This window comes from Ochotona princeps, chromosome 1, assembly GCF_030435755.1.
Source record: "Ochotona princeps isolate mOchPri1 chromosome 1, mOchPri1.hap1, whole genome shotgun sequence".
NCBI classification, from domain to species: Eukaryota; Metazoa; Chordata; class Mammalia; order Lagomorpha; family Ochotonidae; genus Ochotona; species Ochotona princeps.
The window spans coordinates 70,704,327-70,725,696 of record NC_080832.1 but is presented as its reverse complement, the minus strand read 5'-3'; the positions used below and the strand labels follow the sequence as shown (position 1 = coordinate 70,725,696).

At 39.6% G+C, this 21,370-nt stretch overlaps 1 protein-coding gene across 4 annotated transcripts in view; it reads right to left on the bottom strand.

The window, feature by feature from the left end:
- The window catches only part of RNGTT (RNA guanylyltransferase and 5'-phosphatase), a 233,765-nt gene that overhangs the window by 143,718 nt on the left and 68,677 nt on the right, over window positions 1-21,370 (bottom strand). For all 4 annotated transcript variants that reach the window (XM_058660888.1, XM_058660895.1, XM_012925537.3 and 1 more), the window contains exon 9: window positions 7,653-7,788. In XM_058660888.1, coding sequence (XP_058516871.1) covers window positions 7,653-7,788 — 136 coding nt within the window. The remainder of the gene's footprint in view (window positions 1-7,652; window positions 7,789-21,370) is intronic.

The window sequence follows — 21,370 nt, the reverse complement described above, 5'->3', positions numbered from 1 at the left end:
AATTGGTATTTATTAATTTCTTGAAAATGTGTTTGCTAAGGTACATTCACTTATGGTTGGCATCTTTAATCTATCACTTGACCTAAATTAAAGCATATTTAAACTGTTCACTGAAACATTTTGATTTAAATGCTTTTATCTTAGGCATTTAATATGCTAATAAGGTGATATTGCCTTCAGTTAAACATTCTTTAGCAAAAAATTGACAGATTTAAACAGCAAAAAATCACAGATTTTCCTCCCAAAATTACTTGATGAAATAAACAAAAATATGCATTTTTAAACATAATTTTTTAAAGCCTAAACAAAATGCATTTACAAAAAATAAAAACCGGTAAAAAGGGAAAAATCAAAAATCTGATAACCAGTACCCACATTGTGGGTAAAACTACTTCCTGAGATGGAGCACTCTGAAACGAGTGCTAGTTGAGATTCAATTATTCCACTTCAGATCCAACTCCTTGCTTAAATAGACTAGGAAAGCATCAAAAAACAGTCCAAGTGTTTGGACCCCTTCCTGAGAGACAGGAAGAAATTCCTGACTCTCTCTCTCTCTCTCTCTTTCTCTCTCTGTGTGTGTGTGTGTGTGTGTGTAGTGTAGTGTGTATGTGAGAGAGAGAGTGTTAACTCTGAACTTCAGATAAATTAGTTTAAAAAAAACTGACAATCAAGAAACTTCCAAGATACTGGTAAGCAAAAGGATACAGCTAGGTTTAGTTCCCATCCCACTAAACCTTCAGAAACTCCAGGGTCCGGCGGCATGGCCTAGCGGCTAAAGTCCTCGCCTTGAACGCCCCGGGATCCTATATGGGAGCCGGTTCTAATCCCGGCAGCTCCACTTCCCATCCAGCTCCCTGCTTGTGGCCTGGGAAAGCAGTCGAGGAAGGCCCAAAGCTTTGGGACCCTGCACCCGCGTGGGAGACCTGGAAGAGGTTCCTGGTCCCCGGCTTCGGATCGGCGCACACCAGCCCGTTGCGGCTCACTTGGGGAGTGAATCATCGGACGGAAGATCTTCCTCTCTCTGTCTCTCCTCTCTGCATATCTGACTATGTAATAAAATAAATAAATCTTAAAAAAAAAAAAAGGAAAGAAACTCCAGTGGGAAGCTGACAAATTCCTGGTAATTTTCAAATATAAATAGAAGCAAACTCTGTGGTTACTCTTGTCTTTCCTCCCACCTCTTCTAACTGAGGGGTAATAAAACTAACCGAAGACACTTTTTCTCTGATAAATGCTTCAAAGATCCACACTTAATGTTATGGGGTGCAGCCAGTGATAGCCAGCACCCATTGACAGTGGGCCTCTACCCTCTGTCCTGAAGGTGAGTCCTAACAGCAATGGAATGTTAATTCCATCCTCAACCACTTTCCTCACATCCTAAATTAGCCAGGATACTGGAAGTCCAATTAGTCTAGATGTTTTAGCTACAAGCCCAGTTGCTGTTCCTGCCATCCCAACGAGCACTAATCAACTCCTTAGCCCACAACACTTAGGTATTCGCTCCTGCCCACCTGTGACTCACCTATCAACTGAGAGGGGACGGTATTGCATTGTCGTGTAGCCACTCCCTCACAAGCCCCTTTAAAAGGCCCATGAAACAGGGGCTCTCAGTCTCTTTCTGCCCAGGTGCTTCCATTACGCTAGCACCTCGACTCTTGGCTGACCCAGGACAGGTAATCCCCTGAGCATGAGGCAATGGTTATAATAATGTTGTTTCTGGTCTGTGTACTATCTGGAGTTCCAAGAGGGGTGAGGCCAAGCAGTAGTAGAATGTGGGCAGAGAAGCCAGAGAAAGGTGAATGTCTGCAGCTTTGTAAGTGTGTCCAGGTTATTCGCTGTATGTCTCTTAGGATAACTTATATTGCTGGGGAGGCTGGGACATAGGTCTTCAGCTTAATGGATGGACTTAAGGATGATGACCATTTGCTTCTTTTGGGATTATGATTGGTTAGATTATGATTGGTTGGGTTGACGTATGGACTTGTGATTTGCTATTGTGCTCTATTATCACCAAGCTTGGTTAATAAAGACTCCTTAATAAGCCTTAGACATGTCTGGTATGATCTTGCTCGTACCCTGCAACATTAAATGGAGAAATCACCTGAGTTTTACTGGAATAAATTATGGCTCCCAATTAAGCAAGAAGATATTTGTTAAACGTTCTTAAGAGAAAATAGAAAGCATGGATTCTAACAAAGATTTAATTCCTAAGCAGAGAATTCTTAAAACATTGGGATTACCCAAGTTCTTCCACATGTCTCCATCACCACAATGTCTCCCTCCCTACGACTTCCACTACTGCTCCAGGCTATGAAAAGTAAACATGAAATATGTAAACTTAAATGTTAGTTAGGAAATCTGGAATCCTTGTGTACTACTGATGGCGCTCTATATGATTTAAAAAAAAGGAACTAACATATAACCCAGAAATCCTCCCTTCTGTATACATAACCACAAGAATGAACGCAGAGTCTCAAATAATTATTTGTACACCCTTACTTGTAACAACATCATTCTCACTAGCCAAGATACAAAAGCAACGCAACAGCCCCTTGACAAACAAATGGTTAAACAAAATAGGGGTATGCTCATGTATTATGTAGCCTTGGAGGACACTATAGGATGTGAAATAAGCCAGTCACAGATAGATAAATACTGTATGATTTCACTTACATGAGGTATGTATAGAACAGTTGAAATCAGAGAAGCAGAAAGTAGAGTGATACTTGCCAAAGGATAAGCAAAGGGAGAATAAAAAGTTGCCTAATGAATACAGAATTTCAGTTTTATAAAATGAAAAATTCCAGAGATCCATTGTATAGTAACAGCAATATACCTGACATTACTGAAGTATACACTTAAAATTCCTAAATTGCTAAAATGATGTTTTATGTCATATGGTTTCTACCACAATTTTTAAAAATGTTTATTATTTTAAAAAAAGGTGAAGAAATGAAAACAAACTTCAACTTCTGACCAAAATGTTTAACAGGGAATGGACTTACTCTTCTGTTGAAAATAACCAAAAGCATGAACAAAATAAACAAGGCAGTCATTTCCAAGACCCTGGACATCCAGCAACAAAGGTGAGCAGGGCAAACTCAGCACAAACTACAAACGAAGTTAGCTCCAAGTGTTAGAGAAATGAACAAGAGTTCCAGAAAAAAAAAGATAAAAAAAGGTCCAATTAAGAGTTAATAGTTTTACCTTTCAACTATATATACGGTATCAAAAATAAATTTAGAATTTTAATTTTAGAAAAAGCGTTAATAGTTTTAATAGCAGATGGATACAGAGAATAACAACATAGCTTGCTGTCCAAATCACAATACCTTTGGGAGTAAAACAGGCTGCTATTACTAGCTATACTAAACAAATGGATATCTGCAGTATCCCAGCCAAATTAGGGCATATGGTGCATGCCTAAGTAGAAGAAATAGTTATTCCTACTTTAAGAACAAGAGAAAACTTGCTTATATTGTACATAACATGAGATGGATTCTGAAAGACAGGGGACATATTCCAGAACGACAATGGAAGGATCAAACTGTGTAAAAAAGGCATGAAAAAGACTGCTTGGGAGGCCAGGATGGAGGCACTACATGTTAACCCAAGACCTGCAAAACTGGCTTTCTACAACAGTATACTGGTTCAAGTCACAGCTATTCTTCAGACACAATTCCCTACTAATTTGTCTAGGAACACAGTGGATAAAAGCCCGAATATTTGGGCCTATTTCAAAAACTCCAGGTGGGAGACCTGGATGGAGCTCTATGCTCCTGGTTTGAAGAGTGGTCCTGCGTTGGCCACTGCATCATTTGAGGAGCCGACCAGAGGATGTAAGCTGTCTCTTCATGTCTCTCAATACAGTGTAATCAATCTCCCTCTCTCTTTTTGCCTTTCAAATAAAATAAATAAATCTTCTTTAAGAGGAAAAAATTTAGTTCTGGGTAAAGTGTCCAACGCTCAGCACTAGTATCAACCCAAGGTTCAGGGACCACACTAAAAGAGGAAGCTGAGGACACACACATGCCTTTCTTATCACGGACAAAACCATGAACGGCTCTAATCAGTGGGTATAAACTGTTTATGATCACTAACAATTGTCTGGAAAGTGTGAACTAACAAAACTCATTTGTGTAACCCATTCAAATAAAGCTTTGTTTCTAATTAACACAGTCTATGCAGGTGATAAAATATTCTATTTTAGGTAATAGAAATGATTACACAACCTTGTGAACATACTAAAACCACAGAGTTAAAACACATTTAAAAGGTGAATTTTATGGTAAGTAAATTTTAGCTCAACTTTTAAAAATGAAATTTAAAAAAAAAGGATCTTAAAAAAAGCAGTTCTTCAGACTCAAGAAAAATGAGAGAACCTAATAATACATAATATACATTAAAGGCCAATTATATATATCTATCAATTATATTGCTATATAAAATAGGTATAATTAAATGACTAAAAATACATCAAAACATTAAAATTAATGTCTTCTTGACAGATTACTACATAATTTATAAAATTTTCTAAAATTTCAACAATGATCATGTATATGATTTTATTACAAAAAATCAGTTGAAGAGGGCACATACAATTTTTTCAAGATTCTTGCTATTAACCCTAATAATTAACTACTAGATCTTTTCTCATAGCATTATGAACATTAGGCTGATAAAACTGCATTAACTTGTATTAAGTGAATTAATGCCATATTTCTAAACACCTATTTCCCACATATTGTGTGTCAAGGAAAATTAGCTAGCAATGCGAAACAAAAGTACCAAAGCTCAACCCTGACAGTCAGGAAATTAAGCGGTTTCAGTTATTCTTGGATTTGGAATTTTACAAAAACAATTTTCAAATGAAAATGTGGAAGAAACAGGAAACTACAGAGGGCTGTTTTAATTAACTAACTGGAAAAACAGATATTGCAACTATAATTCTGGCCCAAGTAAATTGACATTATGAATCACACTGCTATTTTAAAAACTCATAAGAATCTAATATGCTGCTCTTGGTTATCCAAATTTGGGGTGAAAATGCAGAGTACTGCTAAGTTAAATGTGCATGGAAAACACAAATGACAGAAAAACTATGCATGCATTTCTTAAAAAAAAAAAACACCTTTCTGCACAAAAACAAACTTGTGCTAATATATTATAACATGTCTGAAGGGATCAGTTTCAGGAAATAAGAGAAATAAGACATCAGTTTGAAAAGGCTCCTATCAAAACAGCACAAAAATCAAGAGGGAAAAGTGGGAGTTAGGCAGCAGGAGGCCTGCTAATGTGGCTTCATGCAGTGATCTGCTGTCAAAGACACCCAACAAGGCCAGTCCACCCTCAAACAGCACCTGCCTGTGATGTGGGAAGCCAGGAAATCAGAAATACAGCTGCCCAAAGAGTCACATCAGTTCAGCCAAGAATCAGGCCACTGAAAACAGAAATGCCCTTAAGGCTGAAGGACTATCAGAACTTCTGCAGGACTCAAGTTAAAAAGGCCCTTCAAACTAGATTTCAAGTTAACCACTGCTACACAGGGGATGGTCTAGGGTCAGTGACACAGCAGGCATTACTGTCTGGTCTGGACCAGCCACCTATTCAAACCAGCTTTGCTCCTAATCCAGCCAGGTAATGGAAGTCAATGGGATTTTCCCCCCTAAAAAGGCTCACATCTTCTCTTCCTAGATCAAGGCATCAGATCCTGGAGGAAATGTCTCATCAATCCCTCTTAGAGTATCTTCAGCCTCTCCAACAGATCCAGGGCGCACTACACTGCTGCGTCTGACAGGCACTGCCCGCCTTGTCCACCTCACTGTGTCATCATTTCCAACCTAGACCTGTTTTATACCAAAAAGCTGGCTAATGTTTTCACAGAAAAACACCTGCAAAAGCTCTGCAAGACAGTGCTTATCGCAATCCTACTCCATTCCTCTCAACAAATAAAGATTACTTTCTCCGAGTTCCGAAGACATCACCAGGCCGGCACCACTGTTCTTCTCTGTTTAATGTTTTCTCTACCCACTTTTCCTTAGTTAATACACAAAAAAGATTCCACCACCTGATTCAATTTCTTTGAGAACAGACTAAATGCCTGATATCATTGCTTATAAGAGTAGAAAAGTTCATATTTTTAACACATTTTTAACCCTGTAATTTTCACAATCAGGATAGCTTGGAAAGCTGAAATAATGGGTCTTTATACATTAAGACATTTACATAGAAATTATGTCCCACACAAATACTTAGTACAAAAAAATGCAAAATACATGTAACATTTGGTTCTATTCATGCAAAATTATCTATCGCTGTGCATACATATTTGACCAGAGCCCTCATCTTAAATGAGATAAGAGGTGCCATGACTATTAGGAATCTCCCTGAAATGAGGTCCCAAGCTTTCAAGGGATTCTGATACATTTTGACCCCCTAAGTATCTATGCTCTCAGTTCCTATTACTGATGTGAATGTGTTATATTCCACAGGGATAGAGGTACAACTGAACTCCCTAGAACAAAAAAAAAAAAAGAGTCTGGAATGAGGATCAATCAAATAAATGGTTACAGTGATTACTTCAACATTAAGAGTTCAGACAACTAAAAAGAAGAAAGTCAGATTATGTTTTTCAGTTTGTTAGTAATCTGCATCATTGTTATTTGAATGAACCAATACCTTTGAAATTAAGCAAAGAGCAAATATTTGCATGATAGGAAATCAAACATTTTTAATCAAGTAGTTTTGTGAGTAATAGAAACATATCTTCTCGAGCCAGGACTGCGGTGCAGTGAAGTAAGCTGCCACTCTCACTGCTACCGTCCCACATCTGAAGGCAGGTTCAATTCATGGCTACTCCGCTTCTGATTCAGGGCCCCACTGATGCACCTGAGAAGGCGGTGGAAAATTTTCCAAATCCTTGAGCCCGTACCCCCCGCCCCCTTTGGAGACTAGGATGCAGCTCCAGGCTTCCAGCTTTGGCCTGTCCCCGCTGTGTTGCTGCAGCCATTTGGGGAGTGAAACAGCAGGTGGAATTTGGCTCTTCAGCTTGCCCTCCCCACTTCCCACTCTACCTCTCTCCCTCCATTTTCCTACCTCTTTCACTCTTTCAAATAAATAAAATACAGATTCTTTAAATAAACACATATTTTCTGAAATGAGAAATTTTATCAGCTTTAAAGATTCAATTGTAAAAGTACTGGTTACTTTCAAAGCAAGATTCTCTCTCTTACAACAAAGATTATCAAATTCTTATCACTAAAAATCCGTGGAACAATATGGCATGTCATGCTTCACAATTAAAATCAACTAAAGTGAAATAATAAAATGTCTTTTTCAACGAAATTGCCTTTTCAGCCACAAAGAAAACAAATCAAGATTTAATTTTTGCCCTTTATTCTCATACCAAGTATACAGAATTCATTTAATTCATTTTAACAAATTTCTCCACTGAAGAAAAAAAAGCTCAAAATCCTATTTAGGTTCAAAACTTAAGTTGGCTTTTTCCATTTTAAAAGGACAAATTCAATGAAATAAAAACTAGATTTAATTCTAAATTGTTATTAAACGCACATTTACTTACAAGGAAAAATGGCAGCATTTAATTTTTTTTAAATATATTGTATACACAGGTAAAAATAAATATGACTTACCCCATCCAAAAGAGTATTCGATAAATGTATTCGAAGATCTTTCCGAAATGGAAATTCCAGATTTGAAACATGAAACACTGAATTATCTCTATCAATCATAAAAACTTCATTTGTGCCATCAATCAACATCATGTAACTGCAAATTAAGCATGAAAAAGGTAAAAATTGTAAAATATCAAGAATAAAAGGAGTGAGTATTTAGCCTAGTAATTAAGATGTCAACATTTTATAATGGAGTACCTGGGTTCAATTCCCACCTCCGGTTGCTGGCTCCTCCTTGCTCTTCACTGTAGATACTAGGAGGTAGCAATGATGGGTCAAAGTAGCTAGATCCTTGCTATTCACATGAGGGTACTGGAGTGAGATTCCACCTCCTGGCTCTAGTCCTGCTTGAGTCCTGGCCATTGCAGGCATTTGGGGAGTAGATCAGCAAGTTGGAGTTCTCTCTGCCCATATCTCAACATCTCTATCTCTGTAACCCTCTCTCCTGCTTTCTGCCCCTATCTCTCAAATAAAACATTTATTTTCAAATATTTATTTTTATTTGAAATGCAGGTTTACAGAGAGAAAAAGAGAAAAAACAGAGAAAGAGAGGGATCTATCTGCTGGTTCACTCCACAAATGATCAAAACAGTTGCAACTCGGTCAATCTGAAGCTGGGGACCAGGAGCCAGAGGTTTCTTTCCAGTCTTCCATGTGGGTTCAAAGGCCCAGGGAGTTGGACCATCCTCTGCTGCTTTCCCATGCTATAAGCAGGGAGCTGGATCAGAAGTGGAGCAGCCAGGACATTAAGCAGCACCAACAGAGGATGCTGCCACCACAGGCAGAAGAGTAGATTGATTTATAGCAACATGCTGGCCCAAAAAATTATTTTCTAAAGATTACAGCAATAACAAAAATAAACTGATTTTTCTTAGACTTAAAATATCTTTGTTGACTGACATTTACTAGAGTCTATTTCTCTATAAGACAGATTAAAACATCACAAATAGAAGTATCCACTTGGTCAACAGGTAACAACTGGGACACCGGCATCCCATAGCAGAGTGCCTGGGTTAGCTCAACTGTAGCCTCGCGTGGTGCAGAGACAACAAGGGATGGCTCAGGTAGTGAATCTTAAAGATCCAGACAGAGTTCCTCAGCTCCTATCTTTAGCTCCACCCACGATGGAGTGACTGTGGGCACTTGAGGAATGAATACGTACACAGGAGCTCACTTATAGCATTCTTTCTCTGCCTCTCAAAACACCAAGACAAATCACTTTTAATAAAAATACCACAAATAACAATGTTTTCATTTCCTATATTAAGCAACATACATAGAAATCTAATTTTTATGAGGATAATCTATACCCAATAACCTTCTGACTCATCTTAAATTTTTTTCTTTCATTTTTAGCATCAAAATGTTTCAATGTTTACACACAACTACTTGTTATTGTCCTAGCAACTATATGAATTATGTATTACTTTCTCCACTTGAGAAAGAAAAACACTGAATAATGTACACTTTAAGCTGTCCAATGCTCCTCCTACCAGACCAGTTAATGAACAAGTAATCCCTCTCCAAGTCAATATTATATACAGCCAGGATATCACAACCTCAGACACAATTTTTCTTCTGGCTCATGTCCATTCAATTAAAATGTTTTTAAACATGATCCACAAGAACATTTAGTAACCCTGATCCTTTTTTTTTAACCCTGAACTTCTTAACCACCACTAACATAAAAGAATTTATTTGTCATTCTTCTAACAATCAAGTTACCATCTCTGACTTCCTAGAAGCAGATTGTTCAATAATGGACTTTTATTTCACTCTATAATAAAGTCAAGGTCAGGTGGATCCAAGCTGAGGGAATTACAGACAAGCCACTCTGCTATCAAATGAATACTGTTAAGTTTTATGGTGAATAAGACGTTATCAATGTCCCAAAGACTTCAAAGAGTAACAAAAATTGACAACAAAAAGAATTAGAATGAAAAATATGAGCCTCAAAGCAACAATCATTTTGTTAAACTGTTTTTCATTGGTGCTGAATGTGAAAAGAACTGAAATTGGAGGAGAATGTTGCTGAGGGGGACTATCCAAACTCTTGCCTGTGTGTGTGTGTGTGTGTGTGTGTGTGTGTGTATACATACATACAAATGTGTGTACAGATGTATTTCTTTCATTAAAAAAAAAACAACAACAACCAGCAAAAGATGGAGCACAATCAAATAAAAATCACAGGTAGAAAAAACATTAAATGAAGAAAAGTGAGACAGCAAGATATATGGAGATAAGTATAACAAAGAACAACTGGTTTATTGTAAATAAGTGTTCCAAAGAGCAAACTATGTATGTTTAGATAGGTAAGAAGAGACAAGACAGCTGAGGAAGGTTAAAAAAAGGAAACGTGTACAAACAAAGGAAGAACAGCATGGAAGACCAAAGAGGCTTATATTCGAGGACTAGACTATGAAGTGGGCTATTTGTTTCAGGAATAATTATTCTAGCACACCTCTGGGAAGGGAATTGACAGCTCAGGCTGTGAACATATACTGGTACAGTTCTGGTAGATGGGGAGTAGAGACTCAAGTCCTAATAAGAAAAGTAAACTCAGCCTCAGTCTACACTGAGTATACACGGGGAGACACCTGGGCCAAATGCCAGCACAACAGGCTTGCTCACTGGCAATTGGAGTACCTCGTTCCAAAGGCCTCTCGCACACAGTCCAAAGCAGTCATGCATTCCTCGTGGCTAGAGAATCTGGGTGTCACGGAAGTAAGCACTGCCCTGAATTGTGTTTCAACAGGAATCTAAATCAACATGAGGAAAGGTTTAAAAAGGTGGGGGGAGGGAGGAAGTATTTATAACATTGTCCATAAAAACAGTAATGAACATTCACCATCCCTAATGTTGTTATGGGATCTAGATCAGCATTTTGTGAAGCTCAATACCCACTAAAAAGGTTCATGGCAAAATAAGCTAGAAGAATGTTGTATCTTTCCACTCACGAAGATACATTTTAAGATATGTAAAGTCGTGAGAACATAAACTAAAAAGTTCATTTATCTTATTTTAGTCCACTGCTTTCTAAACCTAAATCCTATTTTTTTTTCTTAAAGATGTATTGCATTTGAAAATCAGGAGTTATATATAGAAAAAGAGAGAGACTCCCTATGTGGCCACAATGGCCAGGGCTGGACAAGGCCTAAGCCAGAAGTCAGGAGCTTCTTCCAAGTTTCCCACATGGGTGTAGGGTCCCAAGGACTTGAGCCATCTTCTGTTGTTTTACCAGGAACATTAGCAGAGAGCTAGATAGGAAGTGGGCGAGGCGGGACTCAAACCAGCACCCATATGGATGCCAACATTAGAAGCAACAGCCATAGCATCAGCCCCATACACTTAATCTTGATAACTGTTGGTATTTACATGATTAATATTCTATATTCATAATTTGAGAAAAGCTAATTTATACTAATAAATTCAGAAAAAAGAAATGGCTTGCCTCTTCTAAACTAATGATGTCAGAAACTGTATTTCCCATTTCACTATCCACTCCAAAGCTCAAATTAAATTTTATGTTCAAATAGAGTATTAAATCCCATTGCACTGATACATATATGTACATATGTATTTAAAATGGTATGTATTGTGAATGTGTGTTTGTGTATGTGTGTGTAGATGTGTCTAACTATCAGACCTTCCCTTTTAAGTCAATTGGGCTATCGATTAAAGAAAATATTATCCCCCACTAGACTGTATCTCCTGTTGGTTAGCGTGAAAGCCAGGACTGGGATGGGCCAGGCCAGACAGCCTGTGTGTGAGCTGGGTCTGGGGACAGGCCAGGTTGGGCTTGGCCCTACCACCTGCCAGCGCATGTGCAAGAGTTCAGACAAGGTGCAGGTAGGCTAAGATAGGCCACAGCACCTGCTGGTTCACATGACAGCCAGAACTGGGGGTAAGTCAAGCTGGGGTAGTAGGCCATAGCACCTGTAAGCACACCCAAAAACTGGGGCTGAGGGCGGGCCTGGTAAGCTTTATTGGGGATTGTCCCATCTAGGCCACAATACCCACTGGTATGCATAAGAGCCAAGCCTGGGACAGGTTAGGCTGGACTAGGCTGAAGTACCTGCTGATTCACATGAGAGAGTTGCGGGTGCAACCAACCAGATAGCTGCATCCACTGGTACATAAGTTGGCTGGTGTGGGAGACAGACTCAACCTGACCCTGCACTATCCTGCACACATAAGAGTCAAGTCTGAAGACACCCCAGGCAAGGTTTCTTGGGGGACTCCACAACTACATCACTGGACTCAAACCCAGTTATCGGGGGAAAAACACAAAATAATGGGGTCTGACCTTGGAATGCATGTATCAGGATCAGTACCTGCTCAGCATGCCCAGATGCACAGGGGGACATGACAACCAGCTCATCTAGACCAGTAGAGGATGTGGAGTACCTTACCAGATGATGGAGAGCAGAATAGGTTGGACAACTCTCCTGGCCAAGCTTTGCAGCAAGCATCTGGGTCTGTGGATACACTAAAGAGGACCTAGTGAACCAACAGACCTGGAGAGACTTTTTCAGCCCTGCTGCAGCAAAGCTGACAACATCTCAGAGCTATTGGGGCTGCTCAAGTAGCAACCTTGGAACATTCTTCCACATCAGGGTCTCTAACACATCAACAAATGACCACCTCTCATCCCTGGGTATGGTCTGACAGCAAGGAGCAGCCCTCTCCCCTTACCCCACTGTGGACACTGGATTAAAAAAAAAAGAAGAAGAAGAACTGGAACATTTATCTCAACTTCTCTATACTTCAACCCATCCTAATCCCTCTTAACTATGCAATCAACATTAAAAATTTGAAAGGAAGGAAGAAAGGACGGAAGGGAGGAAGGATATGATATCTACATGCACAGGAGCAAGAATAGAATTGAAAGACCAAAGAAGAAACTGTAAAGGTTACAATTTACCACAAAGTTTTGTTCTTGGGTTTTGGTTTGCATTTGCAAAGATATCAGAGAAATTATTTGCTAGTTTATATTTAGGGGTTCTTCTATACATATAAAATCTCAGGCTTTGGTGCACGAGTGTCTGGGCAAAGATTTCAGCTTGAACTCTTGTCATTCCATATCACAAGTTCTTTTGTTGTGAAATGCTTACAAAAAGTAATACTATGGCATTTTAAAGAAAGAATGGCTAAAACACAGATTTATGCCTGTATCACTCCATAGTCTCTGCATTTAGATGGACACTTCAATGAAGAGAATACTATTTCACTATCCAGGACACTGTGAACAGGAGTCACTGGTACAAGAAAATTTATTAATTAGGAACTATCTCAATTTTAAAATTAATATTCAAAATTACTAACAGGTATTTATATCACAATCACTGTCACTGAAAGACAAATTTTCATTCAGCAGGAGTTCAGCACTGATTCACGGCTTATACCAAAGTGTTCATATCAAAACTACATAGATGTCACAAAAGCCAATTTAAAAGCACTTCACTGTAAATACATTCTTTCCATACTGATCAGAAACAATCTTTTACTCTCAGTTGCTCCACTGTAATACATAGGACCAACTAAAGCCACATCATAACACATTAAAAAATTATAGGAAGCACACAATTTCAAAAGGGAAATGAATAGAAAATATTGGTAACTAATACCACCTTAATCCTAATTCATATCCCTCCCAGTAGCATGCAAACAACATGGTCTGGATCAATTTATTACTTATGCTTTTCGCTGATTAAGACTCATCATTAATTAATTAAGGAGAAAAGAGGGAGGAAGAAGGATGAGAAAGAAGGGGAGGAAGAGGAGGAAGGGGATGGGGAGGAGAGAAAAGCAATTTATCAGAGCAACCAAAACAGACTACTAAGTGATTCTTGGAGATTCTATTATTTTAAATTGGTCCCGTAGGATAGACACAATGGCACAATTGGCTAATGCTGTGTGTGAAAGCACCAGCATCCCATATTGGCACTAGGTCATGTCCCGGCTACTCCATGTCCCATCTAGCTCCCTGCTTGTGGCCTGGGAAAGCAGAAGGAGATAGCTCAAAGTATTGGGCCCCCATATCCACAAGAGAGACCTAGAAGCTCCTGGCTCCTAGCTTCAGACTGGCTCAGCTCTGGGCATGGTGACCATTTGAGGAGTGAACCAGAGGATGAAAGATCCTTCTCTGTCTCTCCTTTTCTCTGTATATTTACCTTTCAAACAAACATAAATAAACCTTTTATAAGGAAAAAAAAAAGTATAGGTTCTAGTCCTGGCTGTTCCATTTCAATTCAGTTCCCTGCTACTACACCCAGAAAGCAAGAATAACAGCCCAAGCACTCGGACCTTTTACTCCCACATGGAAGACCTGGATGAAGCTCCAGGCTCCCAGAATCACATCTGCCCAACTGCAGCCATCTGCAAATGAATTAACAGATGGAAAACTTCTTCTTTTGCTTACTCGCTCGCTCTCCCTTCCTCTCTGTAACTATTTCAAAATAAATAAATAAGCTTTTTTTTAAGATTTATTTATTTTATTACAAAGTCAGATAAACAGAGAGGAGGAGAGACAGAGAGGAAGATCTTCCGTCCGATGTTTCACTCCCTAAGTGAGCACAACGGCCAGTGCTGTGCCGATCCGAAGCCAGGAGCCAGGAACCCTGAGCTCTTTCAGGTCTCCCATGCGGGTGCAGTGTCCCAAGGCACTGGGCCATCCTCGACTGCCTTCCCAGGCCACAAGCAGGGAGCTGGATGGGAAGTAGAGCTGCCGGGATTAGAACCAGCGCCCACATGGGATCCTAGGGAGTTCAAGGCAAGGACTGTAGCTGCTAGGCCATGCTGCCAGGCCCAAATAAGCTTTTTTTAAAAAAACAAGATTAAGTTATCTTTATCACTTCATTAAAGGGTCAATAGGTCCAGACAAAATGCCCAGTACTTACGACATAAAACTGAATGGCACAGACTCTCTTTTCAACTTTATATAATTTATACTCTTAAGAAGAAATGAGGCCTTAAACAAAAATCCCAAGCACAGTATGCACTGAGAAGATGAAGCACAATATGCTGCAGGAGCATATTAAAAGGTAGCACCTGTCACAGCTTGAAGGTCAAGAAAGCCTGGCCACAGAAATCCACATGCAGCTAATAACAAGAGTTTACACTTACTGAGCAATGACTATATGCGCAGTAGTGTTCAAAGCACTTTATTATAACGCGTTGACTCCTCACAACCTTAACATGTAGGTAAAATTACTATCTCACATTACCTCTAAAGAAATTGACACATACATAAATAACTTGCTTAAGGTCATAAAACTGACATAACAGTAAAAGTCATAATAAAATCTAGACAATATGGGGACAGCATTGTGACACAGAAAGTTATGCCTCTGCCTGTGGCACCTGCATCCCATACGGGCACTGGGTCAAGCCCTGGCAGCCTCACTTCCAATAAAGCTCCCCACTGATGTGTCTGGGAAAGCAGCAGAAGATAGCCCAAGTACTTGGGCCCTTGCACCCACATGGAAGATCAAAGAAGTCACTGGCTCCCCAGTTCGGATCAGCCCAGCTCCGACCAGTACAGCTATTTGGGGAGTGAGTCAGAGGATGAAGGATCTCTGCCTCTCCCTGTGAGTGTGTGTGTGTGTGTGCGTGTGTGTGTGTGTGTTTCCTCGCTCTGTAATTCTGTCTTTCAAATAAAATAAATTTTTATTTAAAAAAAAATACCTTAGACAATAGTTTTTCTCAGTGTTAAGTACCCCAACAAAGAGTTTTAATGTACTTTTTAAATTCATTTTTTTGCACCCATACTGTAGACTGGTAAATATAATAGTTTGGTCATGAAGCTGAGTAAGTGTGACTTTTTATGAATTAGTTTATATCTACAGTCCCTATAGCATATTGCCTCAAATCTGCATTATGTAGGTATTAGTCAAGGGCATTGCTGATGGGTGGGAGGATAACAAGAGATAAGACAAGGGCGGCCTTGAAGTAAAGGCTAGCAGGTAGAATGTCCTTGAGACACACATAATATGGAATGTCAGACAACTAGAAAAGGTTTAAAATTACTGCAGCATGAAGAGTAAGCAAGAAATGGCATGACATGAAACTAACAAAGTAGCCTGGGACATAGTCACTACAAAAACCTTTTATTTTTAACACTTGTATGAGACAAACAGAAATCACAATGGTTAATTCAAGCACAAGAGATTTAATAGGAAATCGGCTACACGGATACTGGAAAGTTGAAAATAAGAAACTGGAAGATAGAAGAAACCCAGAGATCAATAATTGCAGGAAGCACTATCACCAGCAAGCCTAGCAGAGCAAAATGGAACAAGTGTCTTGGCAGAAGCAGGAGTCTGAAGGAAAGACACTCAGGGCTTATGGTTGGAAGAAAGAGGAGGCCAACGCAGCTAGGCGCTCAATTGCTAAGAAGGTGGCACCATTCAGCCGCCACCCAGACATCTAAGGTAAGAAGCCCTGCAGCTCAAGTCTGAGTATATGTGGAGGGAGAGGAGGGGAACAGGACACTGAGAACATCAAGAGAAAGCAGCCCAATGGATAGGAAAATAATGTCTGGAGCACTCCACCTAAGATGCCCTTCCTAGAAGCTGGTACTTCTTAGAGGAAGCAGCAACGCTGGTGAATGTTGGAGAAAAGAAATGCAGGTACCCTTACAGAAACAAGACAAGGCCCTTCCACCTTCCAAATCCCTGGCAGCGTTCACAAGAGGCAAAACTCAGCAGGAAGCAATGTAGCAAGGGAGCCTGGGAAGTGTCCTTTGTGAAGCCCCAACCCCACCACAGTATAAAAGACTAAACTGGTTAAGAACACAGAGCAGTGTGATTCTAATGGCAGGAGCTGATCCACATTTTTTCAAAATTCTCACCCAAGTAATTTACATTACCAATAGACAAGTGCTAATTGTAGTTAAGAGAAATTATGGGTCCTCTGTGATAGACCAAGTGAGAAATCAGAGGCTAAGACTAAAGTGATAACAATATTTAGAAATCAGTGAATAAAAGACATTTAAGAAGTAGACAGAATGTGCTATTTGCTAGAAATAGGGCTGACAGAAAAGGGAGAAGTCAAGGATGACTTGCAAATTTCTAGGTACATTTATTTACTGAGCTATACGGTAGGGTATGTAAGGAAGAAAACAATAATTGTTCCGTTTTATTTGTCCGAAATGACAGAATTTGTGAGCTCAATTTCATTTTCACAACAGACATAGCTAATTTCATTTTCACAACAGAAACCAATGGTCCAGATTGTATCTAACCCTGTCCCTAGCAGGGTGAAAACAGGCTCAGGATCTAATCCAGACAATCAAATGTTCTTTTCCCAAGACTTTTAACGTGAATAGATGACAGATACAAGAATAGCTGAAAAGTATTCATATCAGTAGCAGACACTTCCAGCAAGCACCTTGGTTTCCTGTTCAAACGCCTCTTGTGCCCCACCCCTTGCCTCTGAGTCTTCCTGCTGGCTGCCCTTGACTTCTAGCCATTTTCCTAAACTGGTTCTCCCCACAGCTTTCCCATGTATCATTTTGTATCAATTAGAAAAACTGATTTCTACATCTTACAATCAAGAATGCTAACAAACATACTGGTTCTTTCACCTCATCCTCTACTATACACAGTAAGTGCAAATAAGTTAACTGTACTTATGATGTAACCTCACCAGTTTGTTAACAATACAGTCTCAATATCAAGGGTTACACAATACGAGCTATTTTCCAAATAACTTCATGCCAAGAAGCAAAACATTTATTTCTCATCATCTTTAAAAAGAAAAACATCCTAAATCCAGAATTGACTCTCCTAATGCATTTTTCTCTCAAGAATCCAGTGATCAAGCTGGCATTGTGGCATAGCAAATTAAGCTACCTCCTGCAATGCCAGTATTCCATGTGATGCTAGTTTGAGACCTGGTTGCTCCACTTCTGACCTAGCTCCCTGATAATGTGCCTGGGAAGCATCAGAAGACTGCCCAAGTGCTTAGGACCCTACACCGAGGTGGAAGATTAGCAAAAAAGCTCAATGCTCCTGCCTTTTGCTTGGCCCAGCACTGGGGTTTACAGCTATTTGCGGAGTGAACCAGCAGATGGAAAAGTCTCTCTCTGTCTCTCTGTCTCCCTCATTCTCCTCTCTCCTCCCCCTCTTCTCCCTCTGACTTTCAGATAAATAAATAAACTTCAAGAGGGAAGAAAAAAAAAGAATCCAACATTACCAAATCTGTTCTTTCCATATCATTCTACATTTCTAGTCTAAATAGAACTAGCACACATTACGAGATTCCTCAAGGTTATAAAACTATACTGAAATAAACTCGGGTATACTAATATTTCTTTTGAAGAAAATTCAGGGCTTAGAACACTTATCCTGATAGAATTTATAAATGTTTCTGACAAAACAGCAGTTGGGCAGACCCTGCAATTTCCTAGCAACATCTGCCATAGCTTGTCCTAAAAAGTATTTAAGAACTGATTTGCCCAGCTACAGCTATTTCCCTCCACAGCCTATGGGGGAGATGTACACCTCACCTATATTTCTCACTACCTTACTATTCAGCAAATTCTATCTCCAACCATCTTTTCTGCTCACCTTACTCATTTTTCCATCTTATTTTGCTTTTTCCCTCTTAAAAATAAAAAAGGAAATTCTCAGTTAAGAATATTTATGGGCCGAGACAAAGGTGCAGCACATTAATCCTCAGCCCTACAGTGCCTGCATCCCATATGGGCACCAGTTCGTGTCCCAGCTGCTCCACTTCCCATCCAGCTCCCGGCTTGTAGCCTGGAAAAGCAGCAGAGAATGGCCCAAAATCTTGGGACCCTGCACCCATGTGAGGGCTGCAGAGGAGGCTCACAGTTGTTGGCTTTGGGGAGTGAACCAGCAGAGGGAAGACTCTGTCTCTCCTTCTCTTCTTAGTTCTGCCTTTCATATAAAAATAAATAAATCGTTTATTTAAAAATAGACTATTATACAATTTGGGCACCAGCATTGTGGGAGGACAGGTGTACCAAACCACTTGCCATACCTACTTCTCACCAGTATCAGAATGCTGGTTTAAGTCCCAGCTATTCTGCTTCCAATCCACATTTGTGCTGATGTGGCCTGGGAAGGCAAAGAAAGAAGGCCTAATGACTGGGCCTCCGCCACTCATGTGAGGATCCCAGATGGAGCTCCTGGCCAATAGCTTCAGCCCTGCTGAAGCCATACTGGAGCCATACTGGAAGTGAACCCAAAAGTGAAGAATCTCTTTCTCTCTTCCAACTACACAAATTTTTTTAAAGACTGTTTTTTTTTTTAAAAGATTTTATTATTATTGGAAAGCTGGAAATACAGAGAGGAGGAGAGACAGAGAGGAAGATCTTCCGTCCGATGTTTCACTCCCCAAGTGAGCCGCAACAGGCCGGTGCGCGCCGATCCGATGCCGGGAACCAGGAACCTCTTCCAGGTCTCCCACGCGGGTGCAGGGTCCCAAAGCTTTGGGCCGTCCTCAACTGCTTTCCCAGGCCACAAGCAGGGAGCTGGATGGGAAGTGGAGCTGCCAGGACTAGAACCGGCGCCCATATGGGATCCCGGGGCGTTCAAGGCGAGGACTTCAGCCGCTAGGCCACGCCGCCGGGCCCTTAAAGACTGTTTTTTAAAAAGATGTTCATGACTTTAAAAAAGGGGGGAGAGGAGATAGAGAAAAACATACTCAGTTCTATTCACAAGCCTAAGAAAACTCTACTCAGGGATCAGCACAATTGCTCAGTGGCTAAATCCTCAACTTGCCCAGACCAGGATCCCATAGAGCACAGGTTCACATCCTGACTGTTCCACTTCCTATCCATACCCCACTGCTTTAGGCTTGAGAAAGCATCCAGGATGGCCAAAAGCCTTGGAACCTGGTACCTGCACGGAAGACCCAGAAGAAGCTACTGGCTTCTGGCTTTGGATCGACTAACCTCCAGCCACTGCGGCCACTTGGGGAGTGAATCAACAGATGGAAGATCTTTCTCTCGGTATCTCCTCTCTATAAAAATGCATTTCCAATAAACAATCGATAAAATTTTTTAATGCTACTCAAAGCGAGTGACATCAAACAAGATTTAAAGTCATTATTAATAGATCCAAATAAATGTCAGAAAGCCCTTGACAATCTTACTGTCTAGCTCATTATCACATACAATCAAATCAATTTTCCCATGAGTTTTTAAACTACTAGAAATAGAGTTCTTGTAAACTTCCTGTGCTACAATTACAGTTTATTTATCGGTATCACAATTTTTTACAGCAAATTATATACAGCAAGTAATTTATCTGTCTTAGAGAGTAAATAAGTTTTATAGACTAGATTAGAACCTAACTACTATTTATACTTCAATTCTATGGAATTAAAACCTACAGTGAAGGAATCTCACAAAAAAAGATTGTAGATAACTTAAAGCATTCTTGTTCATATCATTTCCAAAAAAAATTTTGAAAATAAACCAATATAATACACATAGACTCTCTAATTTCAAGCTAATAGGTATTATCTCTGTTTCTTTTGGTAATATGGACATTTTGATTATGTTGATCCGACCAATCCAGGAATGCGGTTTCTCCAGCTTTTAATGTCTTTTTTAATTTGTTTTTTTAATATTTTATAATTTTCATAGTAGAGATCTTCTACATTTTGTTAGGTTAATTTCAAGTTATTTAAGATTATTCTCTGCTATGTAAAGGGGACTGTACTTATAATTTCTTTCTGAGCCATGGAGTTATTTCTGAATACTAGCACCATTGAATTACGTTCATTTTGTATCGTGCCACCCTCCCAAAGTCTCTTATGAGTTGTTAACAGTCTCTTGACTGAGTCTTTTGGGACTCTCATGTAGAGAAACGAGGCATCTGCAAAAACGGATAATTTCATTTCCTCATTTCCAATGTGAATCATTTTAATTTCTTTTTCTTGCCTAACAGCTCTGACAAGAACTTCCAATACTATATTGAAGAGTAGTGGTGACAGTGGACATCCCTGTCCAGTTCCAGGTTTTAGTGGAAAGGCTTCCAATCTCCCCATTTAGTATGATGCTGGCATTGGGTTTTTCGTAAACTACTTTGTGTTGTAGAATGTTCCATCTATGCCTACCTTGCTTAGGGTTTTCAGCATGAAGTGGTGTTGGATTTTATCAAACACCGTCTCTGCATATATTGAGATGATCATACGGTTTTTATTTTTCAATTTGTTCATGTAGTGTATCACATTTACTGATCTGCGAATGTTGAACTATCCCTGCATGCCAGGGATAAATCTCACCTTGTCTGGGTGAATAATCTGCCTGACATACTGTTGGATCCTATTGGTTAGTATTTTGTTGAGGATCTTTGCATGTATGTTTATCAAGGATATCAGTCTATAGTTCTCTTTCTGTTATGTCTCAATCTGGCTTTGGTATTAAGGTGATATTGGCTTGGAAATAAAGTTTGGCAGCACTGCCTCCTTCTCTATTGTTTGGATTAGCTTGTGGAAGATTGGGGTAAATTCTTCTTGAAACATTTAGTAGAATTTGGCAGTGAAGCCATCTGTTCCAAGGCTTTTCCTGTTTGGGAGGGATTTAATTACTAATTCAACATCAGTCCTTGTTATAGGTCTATTTAGATGATTAATTGCCTCAAGATTCAATTTTGGTAGATTGTATGTGTCCAAAAATCTATCCCTCTCTTCTAGGTCTT